The sequence below is a fragment of the Hypanus sabinus genome, chromosome 4 (assembly GCF_030144855.1).
Source record: "Hypanus sabinus isolate sHypSab1 chromosome 4, sHypSab1.hap1, whole genome shotgun sequence".
Classification (NCBI taxonomy): Eukaryota; Metazoa; Chordata; class Chondrichthyes; order Myliobatiformes; family Dasyatidae; genus Hypanus; species Hypanus sabinus.
In genome coordinates, this window is record NC_082709.1 from 93,744,591 (window position 1) to 93,758,631 (window position 14,041).

Below are 14,041 nucleotides of genomic sequence, written 5' to 3' on the forward strand. Positions count from 1 at the left end.
ATCAGCCGTTACTACCACCACCCTCATCAGTGCGTTCCATGCACCCACCATTTCCTGTGTAAAGTAGCCACCTCTGACATCTCCCTTAATCTTTCCTCCACACCCTCTGATTTTGGCCATTACCACCCTGTCCACTTGACCTGTGCCTCTCATTATTTTATACACCTCTATTATACAATGTGAAATGTGCTGCAATGCAAAAATCAATAAATAGAACAAAAACAAAGCCAGCAGTGAGGTAGTGTTTATGGACCATTCAGAAACCTGATGGGGAGGGAAAGAAGCTGTCCTTAAAATGTTAAGAATGTCCCTTTAGGCTCTTCCCTGATTGTAGCAACAAGGAGAAGGCATGTCCTGGATGGTGAGAGTCCTTAATGATGGATGTTGCCGTCTTGAACTCTTGATGGTGGGGAGCGTTCTGCCCAGGCTGGAGCTGAGTCTACAACCCTCTGCAGCTTGTTGTGATCCTGTACGTTGGACTCTTCATACCAGGCACCTCGGTACTTCATTGATTCCATAGCATCTTCAAGATTCCTTGAAAGAACGAAAGGTCGTAAAGAAATAGTCTCGTCTTCTGTTATTCTAATTTTTTTGTGTAATGCTAGAATCAGTGGCACGGTAGTGTAGTGGTTAACATAACTCCATTCCATGGCCAGAATCCCAGGTTCAATTCCTGCCACTGTCTGTAGGAGTTTGTACATTCTCTCTGTGACCTCATGGATCTCATCCAGGTGCCCCAGTTTCCTTCCACGTTGCAAAGGCATACAGGTTTGTAGGTTGATTGGTCACACGGGTATAATCGGACAGTGCGGTCTAGTTGGTCCGGAGAGGTCAGTTACCATGCTGTACCTCTAAAAGTAACGCTGCAGTTACTAGACTGCTACCTCATACTCCAGAGACTCTGGTTCAATCCTGACTTCAGGTGCTGCACGTATGAAGTTTTCATATTCTCCTTGTGATTATATGCAATTTCTCTGCCTTACTCCCCCTTCTTAAAGATGTGTGGCTTGGTTGGTTAATTAGCCATTGTAAATTGCCCCTAGTGTGTAAATCAGTGGTAGAGTCTGGGGAGAGTGATGGAATAGTTGAAAGTGGTCGACATGGACTCAGTGGGTTGACGGGGCTGATTCTGTACTGTATCACTCCATGACTCTACATACCACCCATTTAGGTGGTATGCTCTACGTTCTCCCCACTCCAACCCCATGTTTCTGGATTAAAACATTCTCTTCTAATCCTTCTGCTTTAAGTCGATGTCTATCAAGTGGTAGAATCCAGGGAGAGTTCCAAGTCAAGTTTATTGTTATTAACACATGTACATGTACTGTATGTGCAAAATTATGTAAAGAGCGCAATTAGAACAAAGCAAAGTCTATTGTAGTGCAAAGTGATTGAAATAGTCACAGTATTAATTCACTGAGGTGGTGATTAGGGTCATGCAGATTGGTTCTAGAGCCAAATGATTGAAGGGAAGTCACTGTTACTGAACCTGGTGGTGAGAGACTTCAGGCTTCTGTATCTCCTGCCCAATGGTAGTTACAAGAAGATGGCATGATGCAGATGATGAGATCTTTGGTGATAGATGTTGCCATCTTGCAATAACATCTCATGTGCTATGATATTGATGGTGGGTAGGGATGTGCCTGTAATGTATTGGGCTGAGTCCACTGTTCTAGCTTCTTGTGCAAGAGGACTGTGTCGGATTAGCACAAATGGGTGGAAACGTTGACCTCACAATTTACCTCACTGTGGCCTTGAACCTTGTCTGCCTGCACTACTCTTTCACTGTCCTCTCTGCATTCTGTTCTTTTCTTCCACCTTATACTTACTCAATGTAGTAACGTGAAACAATTATCACAGAGATGCCAAAGCTTGTTACTGTACTTCGGTACATGTGACATTAATAAACTAATTTACCAGTATCTTTGTAGGTTGGCATTGACTCTGTGGGGTGAAGGGCCTTCTTCTATACTGTATAACTATAGAGTCTTGCCCTGGTGTAAACTCAGTTTCATGTGATGATGAGATGTTATTCTATATTGAGAAAGGTGGTGTTGTGGATGTGTTGTTACATAAAGATTAGATTTATTTGTCACATGTACATATACAGTGAACAGTGTTTTTTGTGTCAAACCAGATCAGGGAGGATGGTTCTGAACAGCTTGCAAGTGTTGTCTTGCTTCCAGCACACATGTAGCATGCCCACAACTCACTAACCCTAACCCCAACCTGTACACATTTGCAATGTGTGAGGAACCATAGCTCCTGGAGGTAACCCAACGTTCATGGGGAAAATGTACAATCCCCGATCTTGCAGCTAGTACTGTAATAGTGTTATACTGTAATCCTAGGGGGAGTGTTTGCTACTGCTGTTCAGGAGGCTTTAAACTAATGTGGCGGGGGATGGGAAAGTGCAGTGAGACAGAGGGATGTAAAATGAGGGTAGAAGCAAAAAGTAGTAAGGTGAAAAGTAAAAGAGGCAGGCAGGCAAATCCAGGGCAAAAAGCAAAAAGAGCAACATGATTGTATAAGGGCTAAGAGTGTTGTAAAAACAAGCCTGAAGGCTTTGTGTGTCAATGCGAGGAGCATTCGTAACAAGGTGGATGAATTGAATGTGTGGATAGTTATTAATGAATATGATATAGTTGGGATCACAGAGACATGTCTCCAGGGTGACCAAGGATGGGAGCTCAACATCCAGGGATATTCAATATTCAGGAGGGATAGACAGGAAAGAAAAGGAGGTGGGGTAGCATTGCTGGTTAGAGAGGAGATTAGCGCAATAGAAAGGAAAGATGTTAGCCCGGAGAATGTGGAATCGATATGGGTAGAGCTGCATAACACTAAGGGGCAGAAAACGCTGGTGGGAGTTGTGTACAGGCCACCTAACAGTAGTAGTGAGGTTGGGGATGGCATTAAATAGGAAATTAGAAATGCGTGCAATAAAGGAACAGTAATTATAATGGGTGACTTCAATCTACATATAGATTGGGTGAACCAAATTGGTAAGGGTGCTGAGGAAGAGGATTTCTTGGAATGTATGCGGGATGGTTTTCTGAACCAACATGTTGAGGAACCAACTAGAGAGCAAGCCATTCTAGATTGGGTATTGAGCAATGAGGAAGGGTTAGTTAGCAATCTTGTCGTGTGAGGCCCCTTGGGTAAGAGTGACCATAATATGATGTAATTCTTCATTAAGATGGAGAGTGACATAGTTAATTCAGAAACAAAGGTTCTGAACTTAAAGAAGGGTAACTTTGAAGGTATGAGACGTGAATTAGCTAAGATAGACTGGCAAATGGTACTTGAAGGGCTGACGGTGGATATGCAATGGCAAGCATTTAAAGATCACATGGATGAACTACAACAATTGTTCATCCCAGTTTGGCAAAAGAATAAACCAGGGAAGGTAGTGCACCCGTGGCTGACAAGGGAAATTAGAGATAGTATCAAGTCCAAAGAAGAAACATATAAATTAGCAAAAAAAAGCAGCACACCTGAGGACTGGGAGAAATTCAGAGACCAGCAGAGGAGGACAAAGGGCTTAATTAGGAAAGGGAAAAAAGATTATGAGAGAAAGCTGGCAGGGAACATAAAAACTGACTGTAAAAGCTTTTATAGATACATGAAAAGAAAAAGATTGGTCAAGACAAATGTAGGTCCTTTACAGTCAGATACGAGTGAATTGATCATGGGGAACAAGGACATGGCAGACCAATTGAATAACTACTTTGGTTCTGTCTTCACTAAGGAGGACATAAATAATCTTCCGGAAATAGTAAGGGACCAAGGGTCTAGTGAGATGGAGGAACTGAGGGAAATACATGTTAGTAGGGAAGTGGTGTTAGGTAAATTGAAGGGATTAAAGGCAGATAAATCCCCAGGGCCCAGAGTGCTTAAGGAAGTAGCCCAAGAAATAGTGGATGCATTAGTGATAATTTTTCAAAACTCCTTAGATTCTGGATTAGTTTCTGAGGATTGGAGGGTGGCTAATGTAACCCCACTTTTTAAAAAAGCAGGGAGAGAGAAACCGGGGAATTATAGACCGGTTAGTCTGACATCGGTGGTGGGGAAAATGCTAGAGTCGGTTATCAAAGATGTGATAACAGTATATTTGGAAAGAGGTGGAATCATCAGACAAAGTCAGCATGGATTTGTGAAAGGAAAAACATGTCTGATGAATCTTATAGAATTTTTTGAAGATGTAACTAGTAGAATAGATAGGGGAGTGCCAGTGGATGTGGTATATTTAGATTTTCAAAAGGCTTTTGACAAGGTCCCACACAGGAGATTAGTGTGCAAACTTAAAGCACACGGTATTGAGGTGGATAGAGAATTGGTTGGCAGACAGGAAGCAAAGAGTGGGAGTAAATGGGATCTTTTCAGAATGGCAGGCCGTGACTAGTGGGGTACCGCAAGGCTCAGTGCTGGGACCCCAGTTGTTTACAATATATATTAATGATTTAGACGAGGGAATTAAATGCAGCATCTCCAAGTTTGTGGATGACACGAAGCTGGGCGGCGGTGTTAGCTGTGAGGAGGATGCTAAGAGGATGCAGGGTGACTTGGATAGGTTAGGTGAGTGGGCAAATTCATGGCAAATGCAATTTAATGTGGATAAATGTGAGGTTATCCACTTTGGTTGCAAGAACAGGAAAACAGATTATTATCTGAACTGTGGCCGATTAGGAAAAGGGGAGATGCAACGAGACCTGGGTGTCATTGTACACCAGTCATTGAAGGTGGGCGTGCAGGTACAGCAGGCAGTGAAAAGGGCAAATGGTATGTTGGCATTCATAGGAAAAGAATTTGAGTACAGGAGCAGGGAGGTTCTACTGCAGTTGTACAAGGCCTTGGTGAGACCGGACCTAGAATATTGTGTGCAGTTTTGGTCCCCTAATCTGAGGAAAGACATTCTTGCCATAGAGGGAGTACGGAGAAGGTTCATCAGATTGATTCCTGGGATGGCAGGACTTTCATATGAAGAAAGACTGGATCGACTTGGCTTATACTCACTGGAATTTAGAAGATTGAGGGGAGATCTTATTGAAATATATAAAATTCTAAAGGGATTGGACAGGCTAGATGCAGGAAGATTGTTTCCGATGTTGGGGAAGCCCAGAACGAGGGGTCACAGTTTAAGGATAAAGGGGAAGCCTTTTAGGACCAAGATGAGGAAAAACTGCTTCACACAGAGAGTGGTGAATCTGTGGAATTCTCTGCCACAGGAAACAGTTGAGGCCGGTTCATTGGCTATATTTAAGAGGAAGTTAGATATGGCCCTTGTGGCTAAAGGGATCAGGGGTATGGAGAGAAAACAGGTACAGGGTTCTGAGTTGGATGATCAGCCATGATCATACTGAATGGCGGTGCAGGCTCGAAGGGCTGAATGGCCTACTCCTGCACCTATTTTCTATGTTTCTATGTTTTAATAGTGTTACACTAACTGATATGCAACCATCAGAAATTAAAGATGCAATCTATAAGAGTGAGCATCATCTGCTACCACATGTGACGTCTGACAAAGTACATACGTGTTGTCTATACTACACTTGCGATTGCTGTAAGTGGCACCGCGCCTTCCATTGTCAGCATAGCATACCTACAATGCTCAGCAGAACAGTACAGAGCACAACAAACAAACTCCTTTCCTCCAAAACACATACACACACACACACACACACACACACACACACACACACACACACACACACACACACACACACACACACACACAGACACACACACACACACACACACACACACACACACACACACACACACACACACACACACACACACACACGTCCAGCTGTAGGAAAGGCCTCTAGGCCCCCAGTCTCCAATCCAATCTGGTAACGTATACGTACTTTGATAATGAATTTTCTTTGAATTTTGAACTTTACTTCTGTTGCATAAGTATTCATCATGACTTTGAATGTTCTCTCCCATCATGAGGTGCACAATACAAAGCTACATGCCTTGCAGCATTCCTCGGATGTACACTGACATAAATGCAAGTCTTCTTTTTCAACCAGACTCTTGCAGTGCAAAAGTAAAGAAGAAAAAAGTGGCACACTCTGTGCATTTATTTAGAACAGTAGGAGTGATTTTCACTTGTTTCTTTAAATTTTCTTCCTGATTGTTCTCACTGTTCATCTTTGCAGACTTTGTGCCCCATTCTGCCTTTGTGCTCTTTATTTGATTTAGAGATACAGCACAGTAAAAGGCCCTTCTAGCTCAATGAGCCTGTGCTGCCCAGTTACACTCATGTGCTTAACCTACTAACCCATACGTCTTTAGAACGTGGAGGTGAAAACAGAACCCAGGGGAAACCCACGCAACCATGGGGAAAACATACAGACTCCTTGCGGACAGGGGTGGGTTTGATCGCAGGTTGCTGGTGCTGTAATAGCATTACACTGTCCTCTGCACTACAATGATGCCCCAGAGTCAGGAGTGTGATTTGAACCCAGATGGAGACTATCCTGTTTTCTGTCTGCTCCCATTGCCGACACTCACCTCTCTTTCTCTCTACCTGCCTCTGCCCTTGCCTTGACAGGTTCGTTCTGGCAAGTCACATATTCACACTACACTACTATATATACACATATACACACTATAAGCCTCAAGGTGTGCAGGTTAGAAGGGCATGAGCTGCAGCTAGATAAATTTGTAACATCTTGCAGCAACCACTGAGATATTGGGACTCTGGTGTTTTATTCCGGTTCATTCACCTATAACTCTATAGGTGCTTTGAATATAGAACATAGAAAACTACAGCAAAACTTCATCTCCAGTAAGGAAACCATGGTGGAGCAGGATTAGGACAGGTTACTCTACCTCTCCACTTGCTTCAATGAACCTGAATTTAGAACATACAGTGGCATGCAAAAGTTTGCGCACCCCTGGTCAAAATTTCTGTTACTGTCAATAGCTAAGCAAGTAAAAGATGATGCGATTTCCAAAAGGCATAAAATTAAAGATGACACATTTCTTTAGTATTTTAAACAAGATTACTTTTTTATTGTCATCTTATACAGTTTCAAAATAACAAAGCAAAAGGCCCGAAGCAAAGGTTATGGCACCCTGCATGGTCAGTACTTAGTAACACCCCCTTTGGCAAGTATCACAGCTTGTAAACACTTTCTGTAGCCAGCTAAGAGTCTTTCAATTCTTGTTTGGGGGATTTTCGCCCATTCTTCCTTGCAAAAGGCTTCTAGTTCTGTGAGATTATTGGGATGTCTTACATGCACTGCTCTTTTGAGGTCTATCCACAGATTCTCGATGATGTTTAGGTCGGGGGACTGTGAGGGCTATGGCAAAACCTTCAGCTTGCACCTCTTGAGGTAGTTCATTGTGTATTTTAAGGTGTGTTTAGGAACATTATCCTGTTGTAGAAGCCATCCTCTTTTCATCTTCAGCTTTTTTTTTCTTTTTTTACAGATGGTGTGATGTTTGCTTCTAGAATTTGCTGGTATTTAATTGAATTCATTCTTCCCTCTACCAGTAAAATGTTCCCCGTGCCACTGGCTGCAACATAAGCCCAAAGCATGATTGATCCACCCCATGCCTAACAGTTGGAGAGGTGTTCTTTTCATGAAATTCTGCACCCTTTTTTCTCCAAACATACCTTTGTTCATTGTGGCCAAAAAGTTCTATTTTAACTTTATCAGTCCACAGGACTTCTTTCCAAATTGCATCAGGCTTGTTTAGATGTTCCTTTGCAAACTTCTAACACTGAATTTTGTAGTGAGGACACAGGAAAGGTTTTCTTCTGATGACTCTTCCATGAAGGACATATTTGTGCAGGTGTCACTGCACAGTAGAACAGTGCATCACCACTCCAGAGTCTGCTAAATCTTCCTGAAGGTCTTTTGCAGTCAAATGGGGGTTTTGATTTGCCTTTCTAGCAATCCTACGAGCAGTTCTCTCGGAAAGTTTTCTTGGTCTTCCAGACCTCAACTTGACCTCCACCATTCCTGTTAACTGCCATTTCTTAATTACATTATGAACTGAGCAAACGGCTACCTGAAAACGCTTTGCTATCTTCTTATAGCCTTCTCCTGCTTTTATTTATTTTAATTTTCAGAGTGCTAGGCAGCTGCTTAGAGGAGCCCATGGCTGCTGATTGTTGGGACAAAGTTTGAGGAGTCAGGGTATTTATAAAGCTTTGAAATTTGCATCACCTGGCCTTTCCTAACGATGACTGTGAACAAGCCATAGCCCTAACAAGCTAACTAAGGTCTGAGAGCTCAAATCTCTTGGGGTGCCCAAACCTTTGCATGCCACTGTAGAACATGGTACTGTACAGGAAAGTTCAGGTCCTTCAGCTGTTCTAAGATCAATCTAACCCTTCCCTAGCCAGCTGGTGGCGTAGTGGCATCAATGCTGACCTTTAGGGCAAGAGGTCCTAAGTTTGAATCCAGCCAGCTCCCTTGCATCTGTGCTGGGTTAAGAGCTGGTGATCTCTTTAAAAAAACTCACCCGGCTGAAGGCAAAGGCAAACCACTGTTGTAACTTGCCAAGTACATGAAATGACAATATGTCAGAAGCGGTGTGGAGGGAAATCGTCCACCAACTGGAAAAACTCCAGATGTGACCTACCAACAAACCCTTCCCTGCATGTAGACCTCCATTTTTCTATCATTCCTGTGCCTATGTAAGAGCTTTTAAGATGTCTCTAATGTATCTGCCTCCACTACCACTACTAGTGGTGCTTTCTGCATACTCACTACTCTTTTCATAAAGAATACACTTCTAACACCTCCTCTATATTTTCCTCCAATCACCTTAAAATTACACCCCCTCATATTAGCCATTTCTGTACTGTTGCAAAAAGTCTCTGGCTGTCCACTTGATCTATTCCTCCTATCATCTTGTACACCTCTATCAAGTCGCCTGTCATCTTCCTTAGCTCCAAAGAGAAAAGCTCTAGCCTGCACAACCTATCCTCATAATACATGCTCTCTAATCCAGGCCATATCCTGGTAAATCTCTTCAGCACCCTCTCTAGAGCTTGCAAGCTGTTCCTATAAGGAGGCAACCAGAACTGAAGGTGTATTGAAAACCATTTAAACACCTCTATTGCATTTACAGCTCTTTTTCATTCTCATTTACAGGTGAGGGCTTCACTAGACATCATCCACTTAGCAGTCTAGAGCACAACAGGCACCACACTTTCGAAAGCTCTTTGCAGGAGAGTAACCAAACTAGATTTTGTGCAATCAACGCAATGAGGGAAGGCAATCAAAAATCTGAATAAAGTGGTTTAAAGTTTTAACAAATATCCAAAATGAAGCAAGGGAGAGGAGCAGTTTAGAGAGCTTTTGGATTTTGTTTTCAGGTAGTTGAAGGCATGGCTATGGTAATAGGAAGGTAATAGAAGTCAGAATTAGAATGGCAAAGGTTGACATGGTTCTTCTGGGAATCCCGGTTATCACAGGAATTAAAGGTTTAATTTAAGAGGAGCATTTGATGGCTCTGGAGCTGTATTCTACTTGCTAGAGTTTAGAGGAATGGGGGGTGGGGGTGGGATCTCATTGAAATCTATTAAATATTGCAAGGCCTAGATAGAGAAGATGTGGAGAGGATGCTCTCTCTGGTGGGTGAGTCTAGGGCCGGAGGGTACAGCCTTAAATTACAAGGATGTCCCTTTAGAACAGAGATGAGGAGGAATCTCTTTAGCCTAGGATGGTGAATTTATGGAATTCATTGCTACAGACAGCTGTGGAGGTCAAGTTATTCGGTATATTTAAAGTGGAGATTGATTGGTTCTTGATTAGTCAGAGCATCAAAAGTTCTGGGGAGAAGGCAGGTGAATGGGGTTGAGAGGGGTAATAAATCAGCCGTGATGGAATTATGGAGCAGACACAAAAGGCTGAATGGCCTAATTCTGCTCCTATGTCTTATGATCTTCTTGGAAGAGGGTACAGAGAGAGGTGAGCCATGGAGGGATTTGAACACAACCCATATTGAGTTCTTGCCAGCAGAGGAACTAGTACAGGTCCGTGAGCAGTGGGCGCTGGGCAAATGAGTTTGAAACTGCCTCTTCAAGACTGAGCAAGAAGCTGCATGTTTTGAGAATTAAGAAAAGGGCAAAAAAAAAGCTTCTCATGGCATATATGATTGTTGAAAGACAGCACAGCTGATCAAGCTGACAATCTCCCTTTCATTACCCACTGGTTCACCCTTCTCTCCCTAATACAATGGAAAGAATGAAGAGGAGTGAACTCACCAAATGTTCTGTGAGATTTCACTTGCCCAGCTCTTGTTGTTACTGTGCCTGTCAGAAGCTGTTTGGTCACCTTTGGTTGCCATGGTGCTACCCTGAATGTTCGGTCCTTTGACTCCATTATGGACCATGCCAAGTATGAGCAAATTCAACCTTGCATTGATTCTGTAATGACATAGTTTACAGATCTCTGGACTAAGGCCAGCTCATTGCCTCTTGAGAGTTGTTTTTCTTTCCCTGGCAATGAGAGTATTTTTTTTAAATATACGGTCATTGACCACTTTATCAGGTACAGGACTGGAACCATTGTAGTTCATCCACTTTGAGGTTCAATGTGTTGTACATTCAGAGATGCTCTTCTGCACATCACTATTATAATAGAACATAGAAATCTACAGCACATTACAGGCCCTTCGGCCCACAATGTTGTGCCTACCATGTAACCTACTCTAGAAACTGCCTAGAATTTCCCTAGTGCATAACCCTAAGCTCCATTTGTCTAAGCTTCATGTACCTAATGCTTTCTGAGAGTTTCTGTTGCTTTCTTTTTAGCCTAAACCAGGCTGGCCATTCTCCTCTGACCTCTCTCATTAACAAAACATTTTCACCCACAGAACTGCTGCTTACTGGATGATTCTTGCACCTTTCTCTGTAAACTCTAGAGACTGTGTGCATGAAAATCCCAGGAGATCAGCAGATTCTGAGATACTCAAACCACCTCATCTGGCACCAACAATCATCCAAGGTCAAAGTCACTTAGATCCCATTTCTTCCTCATTCTCATATTTGGTTTGAACAAGTGAACCTCTTGACCATATTTGCATGTTGTTATGCTGCTACATCAGTGGCTGAATAGATATTAACAAGCAGGTGTACCTAATAAAATGACTATGGAGTGACTGTAAATAATGGAACCTGTTTGTTAATTATTCATGGCTGTATGTGATTGGCAGGTCTTGTCTTGGGGCCAGAGATCCTTACTGTGGCTGGGACCTGAGGCAGAAAAAATGTACTACCATCGAAGACAGCTCCAACATGAGTCTATGGAGCCAAAACATCACTGACTGCCCGGTATGTGCCTTACATTTCATTCCTTTTAATGCCGTGTACAGTATTTACAGTTGGCTATATTTTGTCTTTGCCTTCAATTTGCTCCTCTCTGTATCTGTAATTTCCTGTACCCCCCACTTCCTTCAAAATCTCTACTCCCTTCATCAGCATCATTTCTCTAATTTGGTGAAGTATAATTTGTAGAATATAAAAGCAATGGTGTAATATTGAGGCTTTATAAGACATTGGTCAATCTGCACTTGGAGTATTGTGAGCACTTCTGAGCCCCTTATCTACAAAAGGATACACTGGCATTGGAGAGGGTCCAGAGGAGGTTCACAAGCATGATTCAGGGAATGAAGGGTGTTCAATGCCTCAGGGCCTGTACTCACTGAAGTTTAGAAGAAAGAGCAGGGATCTCATTGAAAGCTATTGAATATTGAAAGGCTTAGATAGAGTGAATGTGAAGAGGATGAGTCCTGTAGCGGAAGAGTCTAGGACCAGGGGGCACAGCCTCAGAATAGAAGGGCATCCCTTTATCACAGGGATGAAGAGGAATTTTCCTTAGCCAGAGGGCAGTGAACCTGTGGTGTATTTCCAATGACCTGGCCCCCATAGCCATTCTGCACAGAGGGCAGTGGAAGCCAAGCCATTGGCTATATTTAAAGCTGAGGTTGACAGGTTTTTGATAAGACAGGGCATCAATGGTTAAGGGGAAAAGGCAGGAGAATGAGGCTGATGGGGATAATAAATCAGTGATGATGGAAATTAGGAGCAGACTTGATGGACCAAGTGACCAGGTTCTGCTCCTATGTCTTATGGAAGTGTCTACAACTGCCAACACCTAAAATCTGGAGTTCCCTAAGCTTCTTCACTTCTCTTTACACACATGAAAAAGTGGTAGAAACAGATCGAGTAGTGATTTGCTACAGGGAGTTTAATGAGCAGTTTTATTTGTTACATGTACAACAAAATGTCCAAACATACAATGAAATGTGTCATTCATGTCAACAACCACAGTCTGAGATGTGCTGATGGCAGCCCACTATTGTTGCCAAGCTTCCTGCGCCAACCTACTAACGCTAACCTGTACAGCCTCGGACTGTGGGAGGAAACCCACATGGTCATGGAATGAATGTACAAACTCCTTACAGGCAGCAGTGGGATTTGAACCCCTGATCTTACAGCTGGCACTATAAAGGATGATGCTAACCACAATGCTTGGATGAGTTTTCACGAGGAAAAAATTATAGCACAGTGGGAACACAATGTGAAGCAGCAGGGTGCAGCTAATAGACCTGTATCAGTGACCCAGGTTTATTCCTGACCACAGTGCTGTCTGAGTGGAGTTTGCACCTTCCCCTGGGCCCTGCTGATCAGTATGATCGTGGGTTAGACTATGGGAAGAGATTGAGTCATCTGGAACTATTCCAGCTGGAATTCAGAAGGATGAGAGGAGATCTTATAGAAACATAAAATTATAAAAGGGATAGATAAGATAGAGGCAGGAAAGTAGTTCCCATTGATAAGTGACACTACAACTAGGGGACAAAGCCTCAAGATTTGGGGGAGTAAATTTAGGACTCAGTTGAAGAGTGGTGAATCTGTGGAATTCTCTGCCCAATGAAGCAGTGGAGGCTACCTCAGTAAATATATTTAAGACAAGGTTGGATAGATTTTTGCATAGTAGGGGAATTAAGTGTTATGGGGAAAAGGCAGGGAGCTGGAGATCAGATCAGCCATGATCTTATTGAATGGAGGAGCAGGCTCAATAGGCCAGATGGCCGACTCCTGCTCCTATTTCTTATGTTCCTATGATGACATTTGTGGGCTTCCTTCAGCACAATCTTCACTGATTTGATTTAATCCAAAGGATTCATTTCACTGTTTACATGTGACAAATAGTCTTTAGTTCTTTTCATCTTTGACAGAATTCCACACCTTTCAATGCTAGACTGTTGTGTACCACACTTCTACTTGGACCCATTCACCACATTCCAGACTTCAGTGTCTTGGCAATTCTATCCCTCACCCTGAGTAGTTTCCTCTTGTTTACTGATCTGTTGTCTGGTGAGAACATGGCTCCCTTGCCTGGCTCCATTTCTTAGCCTTAGCCCGCCTTTATTGGAATCCGTCAGCACCAGCATAGCCTGGGCCAATATAGATCACCCATGATCATACTGAATGGTAGGGCAGGCCCAGAGGTCTAAGCAGCCGACTCCTGAGTCAACATGGTCAGCATATTTCATCCAGGAGATAATCAGGCGTCCTTACAATAAGCACATTTTCCATTTTTTTCAATGAAAGAAAATCACTCAGTGAATTATAGGAGATCTGCCATTTTGCAGCGCATGGAGTAAGTTGCATTTCACAGCGGCTCCATTTTCCTTTAAACTTTACATCCCACTGATAGATTCCTTTCAAGTTTGATGATTTATTACTTCTACTGAAGGATCTAGGATTTAATTACGATGGCCATAAGTCGATCTGGTATTGAACTGAGAAGTGGCAAGACTTTTCCTGAAACGGAGCAAACTGAACAAATAAAGAAAGCAGAGGAACCTGTTACTTTAGCAGGAATATTTTCTTCAATACAAGACATGAAGTCGGAATTCAGATCACTTAACACTAATATTGATAAGCTGACGGACACCAATGGGAAGCTTGAAAAATCTATCTCTAGTGTTCAAAAATCTCTGAAGAATTTGGACTTTCAACTTAAGACGCTTAAGCAGACTACAAATCGCATCGAGAACG

At 42.7% G+C, this 14,041-nt stretch overlaps 1 protein-coding gene across 2 annotated transcripts in view; it reads left to right on the forward strand.

Annotated features, from left to right (window-relative positions):
- The window catches only part of sema5ba (sema domain, seven thrombospondin repeats (type 1 and type 1-like), transmembrane domain (TM) and short cytoplasmic domain, (semaphorin) 5Ba), a 531,708-nt gene that overhangs the window by 390,148 nt on the left and 127,519 nt on the right, over nucleotides 1–14,041 (forward strand). For both annotated transcript variants that reach the window (XM_059967676.1, XM_059967677.1), the window contains one exon: nucleotides 11,188–11,305. In XM_059967676.1, coding sequence (XP_059823659.1) covers nucleotides 11,188–11,305 — 118 coding nt within the window. The remainder of the gene's footprint in view (nucleotides 1–11,187; nucleotides 11,306–14,041) is intronic.